Source organism: Melozone crissalis, unplaced genomic scaffold (genome assembly GCF_028551555.1).
Source record: "Melozone crissalis strain CALT ecotype California unplaced genomic scaffold, PUWL_Pcris_2 ptg000006l_1, whole genome shotgun sequence".
Classification (NCBI taxonomy): domain Eukaryota; kingdom Metazoa; phylum Chordata; class Aves; order Passeriformes; family Passerellidae; genus Melozone; species Melozone crissalis.
The window spans coordinates 14797501-14810674 of NW_026535784.1; the positions used below are offsets into that span (position 1 = coordinate 14797501).

General features: G+C 37.1%; 1 protein-coding gene across 11 annotated transcripts in view; it reads left to right on the plus strand.

Annotated features, from left to right (window-relative positions):
- ADD1 (adducin 1) overlaps window positions 1-13174 on the plus strand; it is a 62729-nt gene that overhangs the window by 44231 nt on the left and 5324 nt on the right. For 4 of the 11 annotated variants that reach the window (XM_054290340.1, XM_054290376.1, XM_054290349.1 and 1 more), the window contains exons 11-15: window positions 1033-1134; window positions 2924-3013; window positions 3843-3935; window positions 9635-9791; window positions 11780-11875. In XM_054290340.1, coding sequence (XP_054146315.1) covers window positions 1033-1134; window positions 2924-3013; window positions 3843-3935; window positions 9635-9791; window positions 11780-11875 — 538 coding nt within the window. Of the gene's footprint in view, window positions 1-1032; window positions 1135-2923; window positions 3014-3842; window positions 3936-9634; window positions 9792-11779; window positions 11876-12611; window positions 12647-13174 lie in introns of those variants that run through there. The other 7 variants (XM_054290401.1, XM_054290419.1, XM_054290409.1 and 4 more) reach the window with 4 other exon arrangements.

The window sequence follows — 13174 nt, forward strand, 5'->3', positions numbered from 1 at the left end:
TGCATCAAATCAAACAGGACTCCGTACTAAATGCACAGATCAAATAAAGCAACCATCTATGAAGAACCCATGAAGCGCTTAAAGCTTGTGTTTGGGATATTTTTGTAACCTTCTGAGCTATGAGTTATAAAATATTTGACATCACCAAACTGTTCCTTTAGGTTGCTGTGCTGGTACAGCTCTTTGTTTGTGCAGAAACTAATTCTGGTAACATCATTTTGCTGAAGTAGCTTATTTTAATGCAAAACTTTGGTGATGCCCACTCCTGCTTCACAGTACAGAATCATTCACTAAACCTGGATAGTGACATCACATTGCTTTTCATACTTCTGTCATCTTATGCTTTAAGTTTGCTTTGATGTTTGTTGGGTACCAGAGGATTGAATCAATGATCTCTCTGTCTCTCTTGTGTTATTTTGTAAAAACAACAAGTGCAGAAAGTGAAAATGGCAGTAACAGGGTCTTAAAGCTCATGCCTTAGATCTTGCTGTACTTCTGTTTGGGTAAGGAATAGTGTCCTTTTTAAACAAGTATCAACTCATTGAGAAATTGCTTATTAAAAATGGCCTTAAAAATAAGTAACTATATTGGCATTTTCCTACTCCTGTCTTAATGTATCCATAAATTGAGAAGTAGGTGGTTTTTAGAAACACAGAACACTGCAGCTGTCAGTATGGTCAAGTGCACAGAAAACCAGCTTAAAAAGCCCTCAGTCTTCATAATCCCTGAACTGCTCATAGGAATGGCATTGTTTTGGTGAAAGTTATTTGCAAGTTAACTGGTTCTCTAGTTGTTGTTGTTACTAACCTGACTTGATAGAATGGTTCTGATCTCTGGAAATGTATCTGAAGGTACAGTTTATATTACTGAAGAAGAAAGCAACTTAGTCCCAGGAATGAATAGAAGAATGCAATCATTGGTTCAGTTCTCTGCTCTGTATGATGCATGATCAACTGTGATGTGACTTTGCTGCTCTGAGTGTCTGTAGCCATTACAACAGCTCTGACTATGCAACTGTTCTTGATATTACAGTGGACTAAAGAGGATGGACATAGAACTGCCACCTCTGCTGTCCCTAATCTGTTTGTTCCATTGAACACCAATCCAAAGGAGGTCCAAGAAATGAGGAACAAGGTTTGTAATAGCAGTAAAATAACCTTTTTTGGTCATTACTACAATTAAGTTGTGTACTTGTAATGAACTAACTTATTTTGCTGTAATGGCATTTGTGGGCTCAATAACACAGCTCTGGTGTTGACCTTTTCCTTTATAACTAAATAATGAAACAATTCCTAAGTGTCCTGAACTCCTCTTGGAAAAAGTTGGTATTTCTGTTCACCATATGAAGACTTTTTTCTATGATTAATTTTTCTTAGACTAGTTGCTGGGTACTTCTGAAACAGCCAGTCCTGAGTTGATAGTAGTAATTCTGTACCCTGAGATCATAGTTTTACATTAGTGACCTGTTTTGGAAATACCAGTTCAACTTTTGTGGCCTAGACAAAGTAGTTTATAGATCTCTTTCCATATTTCAATGTACTGTATTATAATACACTGTGATTGTTACAGACTTTATTTTTTTGTCCTTGGAACTGCAAGTTAATATTTTTGAAATGAGCTTGCAGTTAATTTTCCTGGTTTTGAATTTCAGATCTTCTTGTCCAATCTACCAAGAGGAAAGCACTGAATTGATTGGGGATTTTCCACTTTATTTCTTTTACAGTATAAAATATACCCTGGTATCTTGTTAATATTTAACTTGTTCTGGATTGTTTTGATACCTCTAACTGATAGCCACATGGTACATGAGAGTTAGTATTCTTCAAAGAAGGGCTGTGTGCAGGGATGCTAGCAGAATCTAAAATAATTTGTATATGGCTGACTGAACTTATGCTTGGCACTGTAAAATAATAACCACCTGAAATGAGAATTACAGTGAAATTTCCAAGCAGTTTCTTTGTGTTTCAAACACAAATATTACTTTATTAAAAACTTGAATGAAGTGACTAAGTCTTCAAATTTTATACTTTCTCAATGATGAGAAGGATAGTAAATTAGAAACAAATGAAAAAGATGGGGGAGTCTTGTGCTTTCTGAGATACCAAGTATTAATAATGCTTCTTGTTTGTGTATTTGAATGCATATATTTTTTATAAAGTCAATATCATTCTTAGTTATAAAGTAGAGGTCTTTTAAGATGCATGCTTTTCTTAATTTATCTTGGAACAAGAACCAGAATATTTCAGAAATAAGTTTTGAGTCAGTTTTTATGAATTCTTTACCACTGAAGGATATCTAATTTAAACAGATACTACCTAGGTTTAGAGATCTGATTTCTGTCCCCATCTTCTGTATTGAAGTAACTGGGAGGTATTTAGGATGCAGCAAAGGGATGTTCTTGAGAACTCCAGAGTGTCAGTTTATCCACAGAGAAATTATTTATATGTCCTTTTGAGGATATTATCCTGACTAGATGCAAAAATGGAAAGTTGTGCAGTGTTTTACAGTAAGTTCCATAAGATGATATTGTGGTGCCATATCAGTAACTAATGGCAACTGACTGGTCAGGTGGAATAGACAGACAAGTACAGAGGTAATAGTTCTATTTCTCCTCACTTTTCCAAACTGGAGTTGTCTATTAACCTGTTTTGCTATGACCTAGTACTAAAAAGCAAAGGACAACACCTTCTGTGGTACTTAAAGACTAAATTCTGAGAAATGTGAGGAAACAGCCAGGAACCTGAACATTTATGTTCAAGTGGTGTTTATAAGCTCAGCTTCATTTGACAGCCCTGTGGCCACAGGAGTTAGCACTGGTGGTTGCCTGTTGGCAGGTTCACTCACCCTTTTTTCAAACACAAAAATGTGATCAAGTTTTCTCTATTGATGTGATTGTTGTTCATTCTGCTGTTTTCCTTTACAGATCCGAGAGCAAAATTTGCAGGATATTAAAACAGCAGGCCCTCAGTCACAGGTTCTTTCTGGGGTAGTTGTGGACAGAAGCCTTGTACAGGTGAGAGTGTTCAATTCCTAAAACTATTAGCTTAATCTGTAATATCCCCTGCTTTCACCTAATATATTACTATGAAATTGTTCTTTAATTGGCAGAAAGTAACTGTTTATAAGGTAAGTCTTAGAGGTAACACCATTGTCTTTGCAAGAGTGCTCAGGGTCAGAAATCTAGAGGCTTCAGCCATGTAGCCCAAGCATGTCTGTGGAGGATGCTTCTTGGTTTTTTTGCTGAATGTAATGCATGAAATTCAGAAGCCTTATTGATATGGGTTACATTCTTGTTCAAAACTAGTTGGGCTTTGTGACAGCTTTTTGTTTGTTTGATTTCTGAGTTGATGTATCTTGAAGGATTAATACTGGGCACACCAGGCTCACTGTGGGGCAGTAGTGCTTTGTGTTAAATATGGGATTTCATGCTTCATAATATTTTATTTGAAGAGCAGTTTGGGAAAAAAGCTGTTACATCAATGACACTTAAAAGCAGTATATCTGGATATATAAAAAACTATAAATCATAGCTCCAAGTAAAGTAAGAATTAGAGCTGTACAGTTATACTGTATAGCTGAATAAAGCTTTTTATATCCAAGTGCTTTCAACTGCCCCAGATAAGTATTTTCTGATAATACTTTTTAAAGATTGGCAAGTCTTATCATGACCACAGCATTATTCATGTTGGGTGTCATACTGTGTGCATGTCAATTCATTGTCATATGCAATTTCATCTACAGTTACTGTTTCTCTGCATGTTTTTAGCAAGCACCACAATGCTTTGGTTGATGTTGTACAGCCTGGGCTCGGTTTGCTCTGTTTACTGAATTTACTGTTGCAGGATGCTCCCCTCTCAGACTGTACGGAATCTATTGAAGGGCTCGATCTCACAGAGCAGGCCTTTAGTCCCGCTAAATCTCTGTCTGTTAGAAAGGTACTGCCCTGTCCTACTGCTCTAAATCCTGTTGTTCACCCTTCATTTAACCTCTCCTTACCCTGACCTTTTTCCTCTGTAAGAAATGATTTGGCTAGAAAACTTTTAAAAATGAAAATAGATGGATCTTCAAACTATGTATATGCGATGATGCAAACAGTTACTTTACTCTGTTAAAACTGTCTTAAGGGTCTTGATCTTTGTCTATAGCTGGTGAGGAAACACTTTTGATGTTAAGGTGCTGATCAGGTCCTGCATATAGAGGATTTCTTTATGCATGCTGTTAGTGTTGAATTATTCTAATTTGAGATCAATTTAGAGTTAGCTTAATCTCGGCCTGATTACATCAGTGTAATTCTGAGGAGACTCTCTGTGTTATGTGACAAACACTGTCAACTCTTGATCCCAGAGCACTGGATGCCTGGCTTCCTTCATACTTTCTGCAGTTAGCTACAAGAGTTGCTAAGTAATGCCCCACATGTGCAAAATCAATTGGCTTTCACACTTGTTGTCATGTTTGTGTTTGCATAATATCCATTAAATACAGAATAAATTCAAGAGGTGTGGCCATGTTGGGGTGGGCAGTCCTTGGCTGACTGAATGGAGCGGCTGCACAGTGCAAATAATGTTTCTTACAGCACATCTAGTGTAGAAGCACAGTGTGTAAATAAGCATCATCTGCTCCAGTGTTTCACCTAAAAGATTCTTAAATCTTGGGTTTAGGTTGTGCCTAAACACCTAATTTCAGAATAGCTTCTGCATGAAAAAAAAAATAGAATACTTCGAATTACATCATTGTTGGAAAGAATTACATCATTGTTGGAAACCTTGTGGTTTTATAACTCTTTCTAAAGTGTAATGAGCCAGTTTGTGTTATAGATATTTGGATCTTACTGAGAATATGATGATCATGTTTTTCACATTGCAGTTTTTGTCCATATTCTGAAAGAAAAAATAATAAAACACCTTTTCTGGGTTTAAGACAAAAAGTAAAATAAAGCCAAATTCTTTCAGGCAGTGCATGGCTTTTATTTTCTACTTAATAATACCTTCAAAGTGGAAAATTACTTTTATGATAGTTGTCACAACACAGGTCTTTTTTTAATGCTAATATATTTCAAGTATTGTAGTCAAACAATGACACAACTTTTCTATAAAAGTAGTCAGATAGTTTACATGCATTTTCACAGATGGCAGGGAACCAGCAAATAGTCTATTATGTGATTCTGTCTAGTAGTATCCTGTTAGGGTTTAGATGTCCAAATTGTTTCATTTTTTTGTGGTGTCACGAAAAGTGCTTTCTGCCTGAAATAGTGTGTAAAATTAGATCACAATGTAAATTATAGGAGTAATTATGAAATAGAAGTGGCCTATTTCATAATCTTTATTTTAACATTGTGGATTGTGATCCGAATGCTTAATAATTTCCTGTTTGGGGGGAAAAAAAAGAACAACCCAAGAAACAGAACCAAAACAAATAAGCAAAAAAACCCCAAACTAAACAACCTTCTTCTAAAAAATGTCACCCAAACCAGAAAATCCAATGAACCCAAAAATAACAGCAAAAAAAGACAACCACCAGAGAAATTTCCTTGAAAGATTCTTCCCTAAAACAGTTGTGTTTTGTGGAACAGAGGAAGTGTAAGCAATCTTATGATGCCCACGCAAACCTCACCTGAAAATTTCAATGAAACTGAAGAATCCTGTACCTCAAGGACTTAGGGACTTTTAGGTACCAAACAATTAGAAGTTCTCAGTTGACAAATTCTTTGACACTCAATGACAGTTCATGTAAAAAGTTTCATGTAATTGCAGTGACACAATGTATTATATTTTCAATTAACATTGAGATTTATACCAAATACTAATGCACACTATTTTGGATGCAGAAAGGCCTCCTTTTGTACAGTATGCATGTAGTGCTTTGAGCTCCTGTGCCTATGGCTGCAGCAGTGAATACTCCATCTTGCCTTGTTGCCTGCTTTATCCATGTTCTGAGAAGTCCTGGCCATGTTGCAACACAACCTCTTTGTGCATCCTGTAATTTTATTCCTGGTCAGACTTTGTTAACCAAGCTTCTGCTGCAGTCTTGGCTGATTGACAGGGAATGTTGGTTATTCTTCCCACCAACCATTCTGCAATCTCATAAGAAAATAAATTCACATGAATTTTCAGTAATTGGGAAGTCGCCCATTTTGGGTCTCTTCCTTTAGAATGGAAATTCTGTGGCTTTGCTCTTAATGCAGACCCTGTCAGTGCTGCCCCAGAGGTGGCACTGGGTTTCAGTGGTGACCTCTACATGAACTGTACCTCAGGAATCTTGGTGTTTTGGATAAGGGCACTGCATTAATGTCAGATTGTGTTGGGAGCAATTGTTAACTTAGACCATTCTGATGAACTTCCTGTCTGATTGAAAGAAGAACTGGCATATATAAAGTGCCAGTTTTGGTCATATTTATCCCTGAGAACAAGGTGAAGTGCTTGCCTGTTAAATAATGGTCAGTTTTGAATTTTTTTCTAAAAGCCAGGTTTGGTCTAGAAGTTGCAAAATTACTTGATTATCTAAATTTTTGTGTAGGAAATATGAGATCCATGTTTAGTATGAAGGTATATTGCCTATCATTAGCTATAAATGGCTCTCCCTTTGTGTCTGTGGGAGTGTATGCCCTTACAGAGGGAAATGCATTCTCTTCATTAATAGAATCCATCCTGTGTTTCTGACAGTGGAGAAAATGCTGCTGATATTTGAGTGCATACACATGTGATCAAGTTTCAAATAGTCATCTAAATACTTCTGGAATCATCATCAAAGTAACACTAGGATCAACCTAGTCTATGGGAATTTATTCCCTCTCTACAGGCTCTTTAATACTGGAAGCAATTCCACACCAATTTTCTTGTTCACTTTTTCTGAACATTCTTAGGAATCTCAGAATGGCATGGTCAGGTTGATAGCTCTGCAAAGTCTTGTCTATTTTAGTGTCACATTTAAAAATTGGAAATATGTTCTGTACTGTCTTTTTAGTCCTTTATACTTGTTTTCTTTCTGTCCCACATTTCATTTTGTGTTGTATATTTTTATTTCAATTCTTAGAAGGCTGTTCTGTGGCCTATTCTGTGAAATAAAACATATCTGCTTGTTGGTTTAGAAGTAATGATGGTTTAGAGTAATCATATTGGTATAGAGTAACCATATTGCAGAACTTATTAACATGCTACCATAATTTATTTCCCACATGGACTCATTACCTTTACCAGTATCATTTTCATTGGTGGCCTTTGAATAGCTTCCATATTATTGATACTGAATAAAACTGGATAAAAAAAGTTTTTTAAAATAAAAGTTAAAATAAAAGTCTTCCTTTCTGATCTCTTGTATAATTTTTCTGCTTTTATGATCCAGTGTTGTTGCCTCTGATCTTTTTAGTGCTGCTTCTCTTGGGTCAAAGCTACTCAGCAAGTGCAAATACTGTTTGCATTGATTGTGGGTGTTTTTTGTGAGGGTTTAATTTTGGTTTCTTTTTTTTTTTCAGACTAATAAATGTGATAAGCTTGATTTGCTGCTTTCATTCCCAGTATTTAACAAAGATAAAGTGTAGGAGACACGAAGTAGGAGAACATGTCATGCCAGTGCACCAGGCATCTGCAAACTGCCTGTCTTGCTGTTTGTCACCATTAAATCAACAGGAATTCAGTAACGTTCTGTTTCGTTAGAAATTGTTCTACCCGGTGATTCTGGATTTAATTTGCAACTTTCAAAGAGATTCTTAGAAATTCCAGGGATACGAATGGGTACTGTGTATCTTGTTTCTCTCTTGTTCCCAGAAAACTCTAGAAGCTCTGCCTGAGATCATTGCTTTACAAGGTCCTGCTCCTTATGCTGAGTTTCAGTAAAAAACTGGACTTAGTTTGAAATGTGGGCAAAGACACAAAGGGAAATACAAAATTTCCACGGGCATCAGTTTTCTGCCATCATTAAAAGCTGAGACCTGTAGTTTTAGTTTTGAATTTTCTATAAAACAATTAGGATTTGTACAAAGGCTGATGTTTCTCTGACCCTTTTATGCATTATCTTCTGAGACAAGCTATTGCTGTCAAATCAATGCTTCATGGATATAGTTGAGAAAACTATACTGGCATTCTGCATATAGAATGAATTTTCCTCTTATTTTATGAAGAAATGGAAGTGATCTGTAATGTTTTAGAGATGTTTCTCTCCTGCAGTTCCTTTCAGGAACTTTCCTTTCTTGCAGTGGAAATTTATTGTTAGGCTGTTTGTTCTCTGGTGTTTGCTTCCTGAAGAGCAGCATAGATTCTAACATCCATCTTACCTCCCTGGGTTGCTCTAGACCAGATTTCTGGAGATCTCTCATCTGGCTTTCAGAACTGCTCTTGTCCTCCTTCCATCCAGACATCCTTGTCTGTCTCCTCTTTGGTGCTGACAGCTTGTCCAAAGCAGCTCTTGCCATCCAGAACACATTCTGTCTATTTGCATCCTCAGTTTTACAGTGGCCATGCTGTGCTTGTCCATGAAGTGTGGACATGGGGTGGAATGTTTGTCTCTCTTTAGGCACTGCATATTTTTGAACTGTGCTTTCTAATGCTTTCTTCTAAATATTGGTACAGGCAACACTGAATATGGAGATGACTTGGGTCAATCAGTGTCCCATAACTCTTGGGTAATGGAGTTCAAATTTCTCTTTTTTTTTCATAATGAAGACGGTTTGGGTGTCACCATGACATGGGGCACAGGTCACACATCAGTTGTTAACAAATTAGCGTCAGAGTTCTGTATGTCCAGTGAAAAAAAACCAAATGCTTAGACAAGTTATTTGAGAGATAGAGCAGCTATCTCCAGGCAAGCATTTTCTGTACCTGAGAAAATGAAAATCCAGTGGCTGTAGCCTTTACCAAAGGATTAGAGAAGAAAAATGAAAAACTTTAACATTAGAGAATCTCTGATGCAGCTGCTTTTGTCCACCAGAACTTACTGTACTTAGACTTGCTTGTTATATTTTTATTTGTATAACTTTTTGTCTGGCTTATATGACAAATGTTATAGATGTAAATATGCTAACTTGTATCTGATTACAGTTAACCTTAATTACTTTAAAATGGCTTATAATAAGCTGTTAATCTGGTGTATACAGAACATATACAAGATGGCTTTTTACTATAACATCTGTTAGGTGTAATGTAGTAGCTGCAAGAAATAGCTTTTCTGTTGTTAAAAAAATACAAAGCAAAACAAAAACCCAAAGCAAAATAATTAAAAACCAAAACAAAACAGAAACAAAAATACCCATGAGCTGAGTTCTTGACCCTTTACAAGTATTCTGTGCCCAGACTGCCATGCAGGTGGGACTGGTATCATGTTTCTTTTGTGGTGAGAAAAAGAAACTTGATCAACTTTTGTGACTTCAGATATAATTCACCTAGACTGTTTGGCTGCTATTTGATTTACTGCTTAATGGTGGATATTCCCTGGTAGAGACCTGTTTTCTCCTTTATATTAACCTCCTGTGAATCACATTAAAAAAAAATCTGCAATAGATTTTTTTTTAATCTAAAAGAGGAAAAAGTAGCATTTTCCAGGTTATGTTTTTGTTTTGTTTTTGGTTGCTTTGTAGCCTCTATACCTCTAAAGGTTCTGCAAGTTACTGCTTGATTGCAGATGTATCTTAATTTTCTTTTGCCAGGGAGAACTGGTGACTGCATCAAAGGCAATAATTGAGAAAGAATATCAACCCAAAGTCATAGTGAGCACAACAGGACCAAATCCCTTCAATAAACTCACCGATCGAGAACTGGAAGAATACCGCAAAGAAGTAGAAAGAAAGCAGAAGGGACCAGAAGGTTGGTTCTCTGTGTGTGTTTTTTCTGCAATAGACTGTAATACCAGAAAGTTTCTTAGTAATTGGAAGGTGGTTTACCTGCAAAGGCCATGGATAAATTACCCAGCTTTTGCATGTTTCAGTTCCCAGTGTGAATTAGAAATTTGAAAAGTATTTTAGAGATAAAATGTGTGATCTAAGTGTTTTAAGTGTGTTCTGTAAAATGCATAGATCTCACTCAAAAATTGTCTTTGTAGACAAACTGGGCAGTAGGGCCAGTTACTCCTGCTGGTAGGAAGTTGAAAGCTTCCATCAAAAAGGTGTTTTGGTACTGGTTTTGTTCTGCTTTGTTTCCCTTGCCCTAGTGCCTAGGCGAAGGTCAGGGAATGATGGTACTTTGTAGCAGCAGCACTGCAGGTTTTTAAGTCCTTGAAATTTGTGGATTTGAGAAATACATTGAATGGAGAAGATACAGAATAACATTGATTGTTGCTTGGAAATGTGACATCTTGTGGGGACTTCTACCAAAATGGACTTTTTCAATTATTCTAGAATTATGACAGATTTGTGCTATAAAAAGAGGCCGTTGCTGCCTCTGTAGTGGTTCTCCTGCTTTACTTTTGAATAATTTTAAGGAATGATACTTAGAATACTTACCTGTTTTGAGGTTTTGAATTTGAGTGATGCAGGAGTCCAAAGTGCTGTTTCTTTCGCAGTGTGTGTTCCCTGCAGTTGCTTTTTGGGACCACAATGTAGGAACCCTTGTGTTTGGTTTATGAAGTAGTGAGTGGGATGAGGTGGGGGGGATGCTGTGCTGTCATGCCTGTTTAACTGCATACCTTTGTTCTCTCAGTAACAATGCCACATCCTTCTTAGATAAGGTATCAAAATATGGAGAGACTGTGTTACTGAGACAGACACCAGCTGGGGAACAGAGTGCAGTGCTTAGAAATCAGACCATCAGTGAGCCAAACACGTCAGATAAAAAGTCTCTGGATTTGAAAGGCAGATCAAACATCTTTCAAGGAGCAGATACGAAGACTTTACAGGATCGTGACGTATCATCACTGTCTAAGTCTTTAGATAATGTTCAGTTTGCTGCTGCATGGGTTTCTTGTCAGACCATGCAGCAAAGCATCCCACATCTAAATGGAGAAGAGCCAGATGGGCAGAAGTCCTCCCATAAGGAATTTCATACTGCAGTGATCAAAGCATTAAGGTCCGATCCTGACCTTTTGGCTGAGGCCTCAGGTATTACTAACATGGTACAGCTGTGCTTGCAATCCAAGGAACCACCTCTTTATCTACATGTGGAGATTCTGTCAGTTGACTCTCATCTGTGGGACTGATTGCACTTTAATTGTGTAGGTGAACTGGATGGAACAATGCTTTAGTGTTGTTCCTAATATAGTGTACTCTATTAATGTTTTCCTTTGGATCTAGGGCTATTTAAAGCTGGAAGCAAGGGGAACCCTCCTTACTAATAACAAATAACTCAAACCACTGTGAAATCTGTTTGGAATCATATAATTACTGCATGTTTTTCTGATTACTGTGCAGTCTTCTTTTCTTTCGGGATGCAATTTTGTTTACTCCAAATTTCAGCAATACAAAGCAAGCAAAAGAGCGTTATCTTGTGTAGGCCTGGTAGCATATCCCCTCCTCCATATTTTTTATATATTCCTTGTGGTTTTTCTTCACAAGTTTTCTTTATAACAGCAGCATAAACCAATTCCTAAATGATTTCATTAATCACACCTGCTTAAAGAACAAAAAAAAAACCCTCCCAAAAGGGCTACAGAGCACAACAGCAACTTAAACAGTTTTGTTAATATCAAACTGTTGCTTAATTTTCTTTTGCTTGTTTTGGTATTATTTAATATCCTGGCAGAATTTTGATTCAGAAAAATGTCTTGATATCTTTTGTGCATGGAGAAAAAGGACACTTGTTTTCTTACATGCAGAGAGGTTTTCTTTGCCTTTTTAATTTCCCTTTGCCTACCCCTGCAGAGCCCTCAGAAGATGGTAGGCCACAGAAAGAGAAGAGCCCCCCTGACCCCAGTTCAGCTCGCACTCCTCCCAGCACGCCAATTAAAATAGAGGAAGGTACGTTCTGCTCCCTGGGGGCTGGGGGAGCCAGGAACTGCATCCATGACTGATGCATGGAGTACATGAACTAGAGCTAATACCAGTCAGTGACTTCTTGTATTTCATTGTTGTACTACCTACAAGGTACTCCACTGAACTGTGAGTCTAACAGGTTTGTTTACAATAATAAAGAAGTGTGCATTAATATAAAGACAAATTTCCATCTCTTCAGAATTGTCATCTCTTGGTGTTTCTCAACTGATTTACCTTTTTGTACATTTTCTGCGAGGTAATTGCTCTTATTAAATGAAATAGTGTCTGATGGTGAACCAGACACATATCTAGATACTTTGGTAAATCTTCTTCACTGATTGCACATTTCTTAAACATTATTGTACTTGGATTACACCTCAGTAAATATTTTTTCTACTCAATTTGAATATAAATTTGCTTATTTGCTCACCTTATGTCACAGTTTTAACTAAAGTGAGAGCAGGGCTGCTGAAGTTGCTAATTCCCTAAAAAAGGGATAAAATTATAATCTTGATCGGGTGTAATCCAATTATTGTCTTGTTTCCCTTACCTTGTACATTGGATATATCACGTGTCTGTTAGTCTGCCATTCACTACTTCATCTCATTCTGTTTTCTACAAGAATGGTTGCAACCATTCTTCTAACGTAACACAATGGCTGTGATGAATGCATAGATTCTCTACTTGTGCTTTTTTCTTCTTGTGGCTGCGTTACAAACAGGAGATGGATATGCTAAAGAATACCTGTTACCATAGTAAGTATCATTCCATACTCTGACCTGCTTTTGTGCTTTGCTTCACTCTTGCATCTTTGTTTACTAAGATTTTATTTTTTTTGGTTTTGCTTTGTTTTAAAAAGCAGGCTTTTTCAGTTGAGATGTTGAGTTCTTTAGTTCTCAATTCCATGTAATTCCAGGCAGTTGCAGTTCTCATGTTAAAGCACACTCCCCCTTTGAGACAGACTGCGAAAGTCACCTTCTGTGTTTCCATATCTGTGTGTCCGATTCCTCAGTTTAAAAAGGAATAGTCTGAAGCTGCCTGGCAGATATAGCTGAAACAGCCCTGGGAGTTTCTGCCCCAATAGTTTGCTGCTGCCCACACAGCTTGGGCCTGGTAACAAAATGGAAGAGTTCCTAATCTATTCCAGAGCAAAATCCACTCACATGCATTTAAATTTACCCAGCAGACTTCTGCATGGAAATGGATATGGGACTACTCCTATGTTTTATGTTAACTGTAGGGAATTCAAATTCCAGCCAAGGAATAACAGCAAGTACTTGGTGG